This window comes from Frankliniella occidentalis, unplaced genomic scaffold (genome assembly GCF_000697945.3).
Source record: "Frankliniella occidentalis isolate FOCC.00 unplaced genomic scaffold, Focc_3.1 Scaffold13, whole genome shotgun sequence".
Classification (NCBI taxonomy): domain Eukaryota; kingdom Metazoa; phylum Arthropoda; class Insecta; order Thysanoptera; family Thripidae; genus Frankliniella; species Frankliniella occidentalis.
The window spans coordinates 2,846,698-2,858,268 of NW_026267143.1; the positions used below are offsets into that span (position 1 = coordinate 2,846,698).

At 43.4% G+C, this 11,571-nt stretch overlaps 3 protein-coding genes and 1 long non-coding RNA gene across 6 annotated transcripts in view; 2 read left to right on the forward strand and 2 right to left on the reverse strand.

Moving 5' to 3' along the window:
* LOC113218008 (prostatic acid phosphatase-like) overlaps window positions 1-1,782 on the forward strand; it is an 11,071-nt gene extending 9,289 nt beyond the window's left edge. The window contains exons 5-6 of the mRNA XM_052263700.1: window positions 955-1,172; window positions 1,396-1,782. Of these exons, the coding sequence (XP_052119660.1) occupies window positions 955-1,172; window positions 1,396-1,581 (404 nt within the window). The 3' untranslated portion in view covers window positions 1,582-1,782. The remainder of the gene's footprint in view (window positions 1-954; window positions 1,173-1,395) is intronic.
* Window positions 1,662-3,732, reverse strand: LOC113218011 (chromatin modification-related protein MEAF6). Its single transcript, XM_026438147.2, has 4 exons — window positions 3,584-3,732; window positions 3,007-3,210; window positions 2,861-2,897; window positions 1,662-2,770 (listed from the first exon to the last, which is right to left on the reverse strand). Exons 1-4 carry the CDS (start codon window positions 3,659-3,661, stop codon window positions 2,514-2,516), a joined length of 576 nt encoding a protein of 191 aa, XP_026293932.1. The 5' UTR covers window positions 3,662-3,732; the 3' UTR covers window positions 1,662-2,513.
* Window positions 3,733-3,888: 156 nt separating this feature from the next.
* LOC113217989 (pre-mRNA-processing factor 40 homolog A) lies at window positions 3,889-9,243 on the forward strand. 3 transcript variants are annotated; one of them, XM_026438116.2, is made up of 18 exons: window positions 3,889-4,047; window positions 4,372-4,583; window positions 4,658-4,805; window positions 4,883-5,031; window positions 5,101-5,204; window positions 5,772-5,876; window positions 5,957-6,078; window positions 6,161-6,421; window positions 6,508-6,736; window positions 6,847-6,980; window positions 7,064-7,178; window positions 7,268-7,488; window positions 7,577-7,771; window positions 7,879-7,992; window positions 8,085-8,240; window positions 8,324-8,467; window positions 8,546-8,670; window positions 8,751-9,243. In XM_026438116.2, exons 1-17 carry the CDS (start codon window positions 4,045-4,047, stop codon window positions 8,666-8,668), a joined length of 2,535 nt encoding a protein of 844 aa, XP_026293901.1. In that variant the 5' UTR covers window positions 3,889-4,044; the 3' UTR covers window positions 8,669-8,670; window positions 8,751-9,243. The 3 variants fall into 3 exon arrangements, with proteins under 3 accessions (XP_026293901.1, XP_026293893.1, XP_026293909.1); XM_026438108.2 differs by having other exon boundaries at window positions 8,546-9,243; XM_026438124.2 differs by having other exon boundaries at window positions 4,372-4,523; window positions 8,546-9,243.
* On the reverse strand, window positions 4,898-5,859 carry LOC127748799 (uncharacterized). The gene is made up of 2 exons (XR_008010787.1): window positions 5,760-5,859; window positions 4,898-5,198 (listed from the first exon to the last, which is right to left on the reverse strand). It is a non-coding gene; the product is annotated as an uncharacterized LOC127748799 (long non-coding RNA).
* Window positions 9,244-11,571: the final 2,328 nt, after the last annotated feature.

Here is an 11,571-nt window from a genome sequence, read left to right on the forward strand (position 1 = left end):
GTAGCTTGAGCAGTTCAAATAGGTCGATGTTAAAGGTCGGAGCTTTAATTTCAAAAGGAGTAAGGCTTGAAGCTTTTTCTTTATTCGTGTTATAAATATGCCGTTCATCGTTCTTGGAGTGTTTGGCTTGTTGGTGACCTTAATGCGCGAGTTGAACTTGACCACGTATGGGTGGTCACAAGGTCATTGGGTAGTCTCGCCGTAATGAACGTGTGAATGACAAAGGCCACCGGCAGCCCAAGCTATGGAACGACGAGACTTGAGCTGGCAGGCCATCGGCCGCTGCAGGTCCGGCAGCCCCGCGCGCCCGGCGCGCCCGGGAGGTAGACCGCTGCGGGACACGCATGCGGGCGGGCTGCCTGCCTCGTGGGCGCCCGGTCCCCCATCTCGCTCCCTCCCAGTGCTATATCCAGTTCAGAATAGGTCGTTTCCACGCTTAGCGCAGCGCGCGCGCCGCTGACGCCGGTGTGCGGCGGGCGAGGGTGCGTGAAGGCAGCGGCGGAAGAACTGCTAACTCCGCTTCGCCCCCGCTTCCCCTCTCGCCCTCCGTGCTCACGCCAGCTGAGCGCGGAAACGACAAAATTCTTCTGGATATAGCATAGGCGGTAAGAGACAGAGATGTTGGGCGGCGCGGCGCACGCTCAGAGCCAAGCCAGAAATTCAAAATCGAAACGACGTCGAATCGACGTCGAAGTCGACAATTCGTCGATTTAGGTGACAAAAACCCATCGAATCGACGTCGATTTCACGTTGATCGATAAAATCGACCAAATTTCGACGATGGATTTCTGGCTGGGGAGAGCCCTCAAATTGGTTTTCAGCGCGCTTCTAGACCAGCTTGGAGAGGGTGTGAGGGGATGAACATCGCAGACCTCTGGCGCCCGCTCCGCCCGCTCCGCCCGCCTCGCCCGCCCGCACTCACAGAGCACGGTGCTCCCTCCCTCCCTCCCGCAGGTCCGCTGCTCAAGCGCGTCCTGGAGCACAGCGCCGCGCGCGCCGCCGGCTCGCTGCGCCCGGAGCGCCGCCGCATGTTCGTGTACGCGGGCCACGACTCCACCGTGTCCAACTTCCTCATCAGCCTGGGCGCGTGGGACACGCAGATCCCCGGCTACGGCGTGCTGGTGCTCGTGGAGCTGCACGAGGACCCGGCCTCCAGCGAGTACGGCATCAAGGTAAGTAAGCCAGCAGCCAGCCCACCAGCATCATCACGTACCGGGCGATCCAGATAAGACGCGGGTTCGCGCGGGTTTGCCTGCCTACGGGCAGAGCGAGTATGGTCTTCTCTGAATCACCCGGTACACGGGCCAAGTGAGTCGATTTGTGGATGCATTCCAATGATTGTCTTCCCCGCAGCTTTGGTCTTTCTTGTTGACATCTTATGCTTTCTGTTCGCAGTTGTTCCTGCGAAACTCGACTGCCGTCCCTCCGTACGCGCTGCACATTGAGGGGTGCGGCTTGTCTCACTTTTGCCCCCTGACCAGGCTGGCCGAGCTCACTCGAGACGTCATCCCTACCAGCCTGAAGCGCGCCTGTGTGGCCAAGGACCCCAACTACACCCCTCTTCCTCCATCTGGGCCCTAAAACAAGATCACCAAAAAGACGCCTGGCCTCTTGAAGAAATGATGCACTATTGGTATTCAAAATTGTTAACTCAAGAGAAATACAATTATTTCTTTTAATATTATTTAGAATTTTACATGAGTACATAATAATGATGACAAGAAAATCAGAGCTTGACAGGTTTTGTACTTGAATTCATAATAAATGTAAAGAAAGTTCAAATGCTGCTTCACGTGTCACAAATAAGACTACACATAAACTTACTGATATAACTATATACACAATGTACAAAAACACACACACACAAAAACAAAAATTCTTTGCCTTTTAAAGTACATATAGCTGAGCAAAAACACAAGAAAACTGTTTTCAAAATTAATTAACAGCTTCTGAATTGGAATCAGAGTTCTCTACAAAAAAAAAGGTACCACAAACAGTGAAGAAGAATTTATATAATACATGGTAAGTAGAGAAGAAGTATGCTATGAAATATTTACAACATTTAAAGGGGTCATAAGGTTATTTTTAACATTTCAGACTGGACACAACCTTACCATAAGAAAACAGATTTAAAGAACACACATAAAGCAGTTGAGGGGCAATTGATTAAACATATATTTGGAAGGGAACTCACAGGAAAATTGAATCAATGCCTACTAGTTGGTACCTGTTTGTATGTGAATAAATAATTTTTTACTGTTCAAAATTATAACTTGACCTTGATATTCATTCAAAATGCCACGAACAAACCGTAATGGCAGTTCAGAATATTATCTTTTACATTTTCAGTACACCTACTAAATAATTTGTTGTGATCTTGAATAATTCTCATTATTGCTACTAATTAAAGCAATAAAAGAGGCATTTCACGAATAGCAGATGCTCTAGTAGAAAAAGACTATGTCTTCCACCATGGTCCACAAACATAACAGAGATGAAAAATATTATGACACTTATCTATATCTTGCTTTCTTGTTTGCGTTCTTTTTAACTCCAGATGATCGAGCTCCTTTAAGATCCTTGCTGAGAGGTGAGACAGGGCGGTCAAGCATTGATGACGACCCATTCAAACCTGGAGTTGAACTTCTACCTATACCATTGGTGTGAGCAGATCCTAATGTTGTGTTTTTGCCTGCATCCTTTCGAAGAAGACCATTATCTTCACTTCCACTGTTTCCATTATGTGATTCAGTTTCACTGTTGCGGTCAGCTGTAATGTGGAAAAATAGGTATGAATGAATACCAAAGAAGGAACAAAAACAAAAAAAGGCCCAAACAGCGATTTTAAGTAAGAACTTACATTTCTCTTGTGATTGATCAACAAGACCACTGACAGCCTAGGAAAAATAAGTAATACCAGTATATAGTAATAAGACCAGAATATAAATAAAGGTTACCAGCATTTGATTTTTTTCCTCTTTGTAAAATTGTGATTCCTTGACTTACAGCCATAGAGGTAATTGATGATTTGGAAAACAGGCGCTCAGCTTCTTTAAATTTTCTATTCCTTTTATCAGCTTTGCTGTTGGTATTTTTGTTGCTGGCTATGTATCGATCCCATCCTCTGATGATGTTTCCGTATAGTTGGGTGTCCTCAAGGTAGCTGCCCTCAAAAGCGTAAATTTGCCTTTCCAAGTTAGCTAGTGTCTCCTGTTAAAACATAAACAGCAATGGAATAAGGCAAATTCTACTCTCAACCATTCAACCATTCTCCTTTCACAAGACGTTTGACAAAGAAAGTTAAGATGGGAAAGAGGAGCATAGTGACCTTTACATAATTTTACATGAAGCGAAACATTGCTCAGTGTTTGTTAGAGAAAACAGTGAATACAAAGCGATAAAAACGATTATTCAGCGATAAAAAACTGATTTTAATAGAGATATGTTTAATGACAAACAAACGAGAAAGGATACATAACCTTGCAACGATGTGATACACAACGTACAAAGGTAGTCCTCTCCGTTATCACCTCATAACTCGTGCACAAGAATATTCCAAAAAAATTTAGGAACCAATACTTACAGCAATCTCCTGTTTTCGTTTTACTAATTCTGCTAATTCTCCTCTTGTATCCACAGAACTTGTGTTTTTGCCTGCCATTTTCACAACAAACTGGCAAACACGTCAAAAGTTGTACAAGGCTGGGACGATTACCACTACAAAACATATAGTTTGTTTCAAATATGCTAGCCAAAATCTATTTAAAAATTACTGGTTATCTCAGAAAATAGACTTAACTTTTATATGTACATAAAAACATGTTTAAAGCATAAGGGAAGATAGCTTTGATCAAATTACTGTACCTTTTGACAGTTTGAGAGTTGGTTTACCTGGATACTTTGCTACAGAGGACAGACGGATAGACGGACAGACAGACAAGGAAAGAAGTGAAGCCACCTTTAAAAGTTGTTAAATTTCAGCTGGATTTATTTGTACACATTTGCCTCATTAACTCTAATAATAGTTATCACTTATGAATAACTATGGTAAGTAGTAAAATGTTGAGTGCAATTTTCTTAAATTTATTTTCATGTACGGACCTGTCTGAGTAATTTTGTGTGGAGAATATCCTCTAGGGGGTTATGTTACTCATATACCGGTTGCCTCTTTCTTTACGCAATTGCTCTATCGTAGCTAGAAATGTGTTTCTGCGAATATTCATTATTATTATTACTACTGTCCTTTGAGCCCTGTTTTCTTAAATTTACGTTTGTCAGAAATTGAAATTAGTTGATGTTAACCATCACAGCAGCCAGAGTTCTGACAATGTTGATCCAACAGCTTAAGGAATTCTGTATTATTTCCCTCAGGCTGGCCCTGAGGGCGGTGGACCACCAGGGGCATTCACAGCAGGCTTGCCCCATCTAGCTTCTGGTTATATACCTACTCCTGCCATGGCTAATCCTCCAGGCTTACCTCCGCAAATGTTCAGCATGCCACCACCGGGGTTTGGTGTTCCTGGGTATGTAGCTCCTGATGGCAAACCTATTACAACCAACGGAGACCCTGGATTACAAATGAAGTGAGTTATTTATCTTGCATTTATTTCATTCAGTTTTGAGTCAGTGATTTAATAAGAAATGAATTTTTTTGCAGTGGTGATGACAACTCTAACTCATCAGTTCCATTAAAAAAGAGTGATTGGACTGAACACACTGCTCCGGATGGGAGGATTTATTATTATAACGCTGTTACAAAGTGCAGTTTATGGGAGAAACCAGATGAATTAAAAACTGCAACAGAGGTAAATTCTCTGCCATAATTAGGTTTTCTTTTTTTTCCTGAACAGCTGGAAGGTTTACAATGTTTTCTTGTCTTCAGCTACTACTGTCAAAGTGCCCATGGAAGGAATATATTTCAGAAAATGGCAAAACATACTATCATAATGTGGATACCAAGGAATCACGATGGGTTATTCCAGATGAATTGCAGGATCTAAAAGCTAGAATAGCAGCTGATGAAGTTAAGAGGTAACATGAGAAACTGTCATACATTTCTTCTTTCCTGGCAACTTGTCAATGACTCTTTTGATCTTGCAGCATTACAGTCCCTCCCCTTGCCGGAGGTGGAGGGCCAGCTATGCCTGCTATGCCCATGGGTAGTGCTCCTATTATACCGATTCCACCAGCTCTTGCATCTGGAGGTGAGGAAAGTTTAGATTACAAAAAATAAATTTAAATCAAGTTATATATTAAAGTGAATTTTGGGTGCACCCAAATTTATGGTGATTCTACGATTTTAAAGAGACAAAATCGTGAAAAATCGTTTAAAGCGAGTTGCAGTCCCTGACTAGAACTACCTTAGAGCCAAACAAAACGAGCAGATGCATGGTCCATGCAACTCAATTGCACAGGTCATTCATATGCAGTCCCGTCTGTAAAGGTTTGCTGTTTTGCTGTCAGAAAGTTAGCTGACTCGCCCCTGAAAAAGCCACACTATTCAATGTGGTCAAAAAAAGATATTTCTCTCCCAGCCCAGACACCTTCTTATGACAGCAAAACAGCAGTAACTCCAATCAGTTTTCCACTAAACTAAAGCCTGCCCTTCAAGAAACGAGTGATCTTGGCCAAAAAATGCACTGTTGGTATGAATGTAAGCTGCACGAAAATACCAGGTGATCCTTGTTAAAAAATCTGTAAAATAGTGCGCCCCAAATTCACGTCAAAATGGTATTTTTTATATTTTGTTCCTGACCTACCTATTGTTCCAGTATCATTGAGCCCTGTGATGGGGCACCATGGCACTCCACCCCTAAACAGTAAGAACAGTTCAGCATTAGATCAGGCAATGGCAGCAACTCTTGCCACACTTGGAGGTAATTTTAAGTATTGTTTAAAAGAGCTTTATCCATTTTTTTTCCTGGATACTTACTTAACAGTTTTTGCTTGTGCATAGGAGGTGATGCTCCGTCTAACAAAGGTTCTGCACCTGCCAGTAGAAATGGAACGCCTGAGCCAAAAGTGTTTAAGGATAAAAAAGAAGCTATTGAGGCTGTGAAGGATTTACTAAGAGATCATGTATGAATCTGTAGTATCTTTTAGTAGATATTCTATCTTATTTATCTATCTTTCTATCTAATGAGTTGTCAACAATTTACAGGATGTACCAAGCAATGCATCATGGGAAGCGGCAGTTAAATTAATTCAGCATGACCCCAGATATGCTGTAATTAAAAACTTAAATGAGAGGAAACAGGCTTTTAATGCATACAAAACACAAAAGCTAAAAGAAGAGAAGGAAGGACAACGTTTAAGAGCCAAGAAAGCAAAAGAGGATTTGGAAGAATACTTAATGAATAATCCTAGGATGACTTCTCTGACTAAGTATTACAGGTGTGAAGAAATGTATGGTGTTCTTGATGTAAGTTTGCCTTGTTGAAGTAACTCAAAATGTGGTATGGTGACATTCTTTGCTTTACTCTAAGATTTCTTTCTCCCTATTTTTAGGTGTGGAAAAATGTGAGTGAACATGACCGGCGAGATATATATGAGGATGTTATATTTAATCTGGCTAAGAAAGAAAAAGAAGAAGCTAAGGCTCTCAAGAAACGGAATATGAAATCATTAGCTGAAATCTTGGACTCCATGACCAACATCAGTTACAGATCTACTTGGCAGGAAGCACAGCAAATGCTTATTGAGAACCCTGCATTTGCTGATGATGCTGAATTACTAGGTAAAGTCATGTCTCGTTGATAAGCATAATTTAGTCTCAAGTTGTGCATAGCTTTGATATGACACTTAGAGGGGCAAAAACAAGACCCTTAACACAATTTATTATTACAGCTATGGACAAAGAAGATGCTTTAATTGTGTTTGAGGATCATATAAGAGAACTTCAAAAAGAAGAGGAGGAAGAAAAGGAGAGGGACAAGCGGCGACTTAAAAGACAGCATCGGAAAAATCGAGATGCTTTCATTGTACGTAGATTTCTTAATGCACCATGTACCATGTATCACATTTTCAAGTTATTCCATCTTAGTTCATTATTTGTTAATTTCAGACTCTTCTAGACGAACTACATGAACAGGGAAAATTAACATCTATGTCATTATGGGTGGAACTTTACCCTATTATAAGTGCTGATCTGAGATTTTCTGCCATGCTCGGTCAAGGAGGTAGGATTTCCTTTGTAACCCTGCTGTCTCATTTTAACTTTGTTTTGTGCAGCTGTTTCTCAAGATCAGTTTTTCCTATCTCTTCTCAGGATCCTCTCCTTTAGATTTGTTTAAATTTTATGTTGAAGACTTAAAGTCTCGTTTCCATGATGAAAAGAAAATTATCAAAGAAATATTGAAAGAAAAGAACTTTGATGTTCAAGTTACGACGTCATTTGAAACATTTGCCACTGTAGTCTGTGATGATCGAAGATCAGCCACCTTAGATGCGGGTAATGTCAAGCTTACATATAATGCTCTGCTTGAGAAGGTTAGTTTTGTCCCCTTTCATTTGTTTACTATGTAGTACTTCATTTCTTTTTGGAAATATCTGTCAATGTATTTTTGTTTTATGTAAGGCTGAGGCAAGAGAACAACAGCGCCAGAAGGAGGAGGCACGGAAGTTTAGGAAACTTGAGGCTGCTTTCAAGCAACTCATCAGATCTTCAGATATAACTTATGATACTCCATGGGAAGAGGCTCGCCTGAAGTTAGAGGGAGACAAGGCTTTTGAAGCTATAACCCTTGAGTCTGAAAGAGTTCGTATTTATAAAGTAAGTTTTTCTGCTTCTTTTGTAGTTTGTGTCTTATTTGTAGATTCTATGGTATAAAATTGAGCCTGTAACACTCACCTTTGTTTCTTTTTGTTTTTTTCTTTTAGGAATTTCAACATGAAAATGAAGAGGCCTGTGGACATCACCATATACGTCCCAAAAAATCTAAAAAGGCTAAATCCAAGAAAAAAAAATCAAACTCTAGATCTCGATCTCGTTCAGTGAGTCATTTTGATTGTACTACTTCAGCTGGGTTTTGTAGGACATAGTTTGTTCATTTAATTACAGTAAATGCACTTTTACCTGTCTGCAGTTTTCTGAAGAAGAAGATGAACATGGCAAGAGAAAGAAGCGCAAAAGGAGATCACGCTCTAGAAGTGAGAGTCATTCCAGTTCAGATTCAGAGCGTCATCTTTCCAAAAAATCAAGACGGAAGAAAGCCAAGAAACGGAAAGGAAGAAGTCGCTCAGTTAGTTTTCTTAACTGTTTTGTAGTTCATCTAGTATTAATTATGAGTTCTGTCTCTGTAATTTTCTCTTTTGTGATTTACAGCTCTCTCTTCAAAGATCGGGATCAGATGAACTTGAAGGTAGCAGAAGCAAACCCGTACCTCTGGATGGGGATCCCAATTCTGACACTTCTGGATTTCCTCCTGAAGTTGATATTTCAAAAGACAATCCTGATTCTCCAGCTAAGGTATTAGAATTGAATAGCAAGTTATACTTTGTTTCTACAATTCTTCCATTTCATCCTATAACCATTATTTGTTTGCAGGATGAGTCAAAAGAGGAGGGAGAACATACAGACAGGGCATCGGAAGAAAAAGAACTCACTGAAGAAGAACTTCAGAATCAAAGAATGCTTCTGTTGAAGCAGCTTGAGCAACAAGAGGATTAAGTGTAATTTTAATTTCACAATTTTTAAATAAAAATATGTTATTGAAAGAAGCTAATCTAATCTAGGAACATCCTGTTGCCAGGTAGCGCATGGTAATTTGCATCACATTGATGCTAAAGATAGGGTTTCCAATCCAGCTTCTCAGGAACTGTCCTTTACATGGTGTTTTGTTCTACCATGGAAGTTTTGAATGTCTTTTAGACTTTTATGAACTGAATCAATCATTATAAGGTGACTAAAAGTGGGAGGGGCTGGGAAGTGTGAGACTTGGCCTGTAATTATTATAAATTTGACATGCATAAGGACTGTACATTTTTTTAAATTAATTATTTATGATCATGAGTCATTTTTGAATACCTTTGAATCTTAATGAATTTCACTGTGAACTTTCATTTTTACTTAAACTTCTCCTCAATGCTTTTGGAATTTTTCATTCATGATGTAAGTGAGATGTTTTCTGCTCACTGTAGTCAGAAGTTTGTCATTGTTGAATCATTATGGTTGTATGAGTATGGCCTCTGATCTCTAAATCTGTTTGGCCATTTTGTTTGTAATAAAATGTAATGTAAAATCAAGGCAGTCTCTTGTTACGGCCCAGCGATGATCAGATCACGGTCTCGATGCGGCGGGTGCCTCCCCAGCAGTTCCGTGTCGGCGGGTCGGAGCCGGAGTGCGTGACCCAGTTGAACGCTCCGTACGCTCCGCATGACTCAGGACCAGTTCTGGAAGCGTCACCGACCGGCGGCCCGGCCCGGTCACGGCAGAGTGCCGGGTCTGGGCCAGGGAGGCTGGGCCCGGTCGGCCCCGTCCTCCGCCCCGCCCCGCCCCGGAGATGCTTTGTGATGCGCGCCAAAGTTGACCGGCTCCTCTCGCATTACATCAGAACCAACGACCGAGGCATGGAAACTTAATTTTTTGGGGCCATTTTCGGTGTTTGTATATCTCTTAAACGGCTGGATTTAAACAAGAAGCAGCACTCTCATAAAACGATATAATTTTGGTCATTTCTTTAAATTTTGTGAAAGAACCCAAGAAAAATCATTTTTTACTATTGGTCCATACACTCTGCACAATCTACTAATTAGTACCATTGCCATAACTGTAAGTGCAGTAGTTTCTTCAATTTTTTTTTATCCTATTCCTTACTTAGCTGTTTAGGAGATATAAACACAAAAATTCAGAAAATTGTTAAGTTTGCATGCCCCACCCTAAGCCAAACCACACGCAGCCCGCCCGCTCGCGCCCAGACCTATGAACTAGCAATGCCGAGATGTCTGTCTGTTGTTGGGATGTCGAACATGCCCCTGGGACGCTGACGCTGCATCCCTGACACGCTAGGCTCGGAGCCCCTCCGGACCGGTTTCATATCGTTTACTGGTCGGTGCTGAAGCGTCCCAGGCGCTGGACAGATCTGGACGAGCGTCGCAGAGCGAGGAAGGGCGTGAATCCGGGCTGGGTCACCGACGGGTCCCTTTTTCGATTGAGCGGGCAGACCGAAAATCTTTGCCAGACTCCATTTAAAACAGCTTCGGGCGGACACAAATTTTAGTCCACACCCACCCAATCGAAAACCCTAGTCCCTCAGGCCGTGCCCCAGTATGCTCGCCACCAGGCCCGTCCGCATGCCTTTGGCATGAGCATGGCCTTTGCACCACCTGCGAGCGCTCCGCCCACCCTGGTCCTGCGCGCCGCGCCGCGCCCTCCTATCAGCTGCCCCGCCCCACCACCACCCCGCCCCGCCTCACCTGCCGCTGGTTTCGTAACAAGCGTTTCCTTTCCGGCGAGGAATGTGAGAAGATTCTTCGTGAGCCGGGCCGCCAGCCCGGGCCGGGGCGAGCCCCTGGCGAGCGGTCCAGCCCGGAGGCTGCCCGGGCCTAAAGGCGACGGCTGCAGGTGCCGCACGCGCCGGCGCGTCTCCCCCTCCTCTCCTCTTCCCCGACCGTGAGCCACCGGGAGATCCCGACCATGTTGTAGCAGAACTAGAGGATGGGGCATCATTGGTCCACTAGCAAATTTCACTGGTTGTAGAGACGGTGTATTTCAGTGCATAAAATAAAATCTTTTTTTCCAATTAAATTTTTCATGAAATACTCCACAAAGATTTATGAATTGAAGAAATACTCCTAATCATCTTTAAAAACGCATAAAAGCTGCTCCGTCAATACAAATGCGTATATTGTATACTTGGAAGAAAGCGTACATGGCGTGCCATGACATGCATGTATACATTTCATAAAACAATCATGGCCATGTCATGTACGCTTCTTTTTAAGTATACAATGTACGCATTTGAATTGACGGAGTGCAAACAACAACATATTACTATTTTAAATAAAAAGGCGCTACTAGCTTGTAAATTTCTCCCAACTACTCAGTGAGTAAAGCTGGGAATAGAGCTGCAGATGTTAAAATAGTGTTGGAAATTTCTCCGCCTATGCTGCGGGCGCCTGGGACGTAGACAGTCCCGGCGTACTCCCACGCTCGACGGGCGTGCCTATGCTGCGGGCGCCTGGGACGTAGACAGTCCCGGCGTACTCCCACGCTCGACGGGCGTGCCTATGCTGCGGGCGCCTGTGACGTAGGCAGTCCCGGTGCACACCTATGCTCGACGGGCGTGCCTATGCTGCGGGCGCCTGTGACGTAGGCAGTCCCGGTGCACACCTTTGCTCGACGGGAGTGCCTAGGCTCCAGGCGCTCAGCCCCGGCACCAGAGGGCCCAGCCAGCCCGGGCGACAGCCGGGCCCGCCGGGAACCGCGTACCGCGTAGAGCCCCAAACGGCTCTTTGTTGTATTGTCCTTGCACATGGCCTGCATACTGGCGGCGAGCCGAGTGGTGAGCACGGCCACAGTATCGCTTGCATCGCCATTCGGTGACGGCGGAGGACAGAGTTGAGTGAAACTCT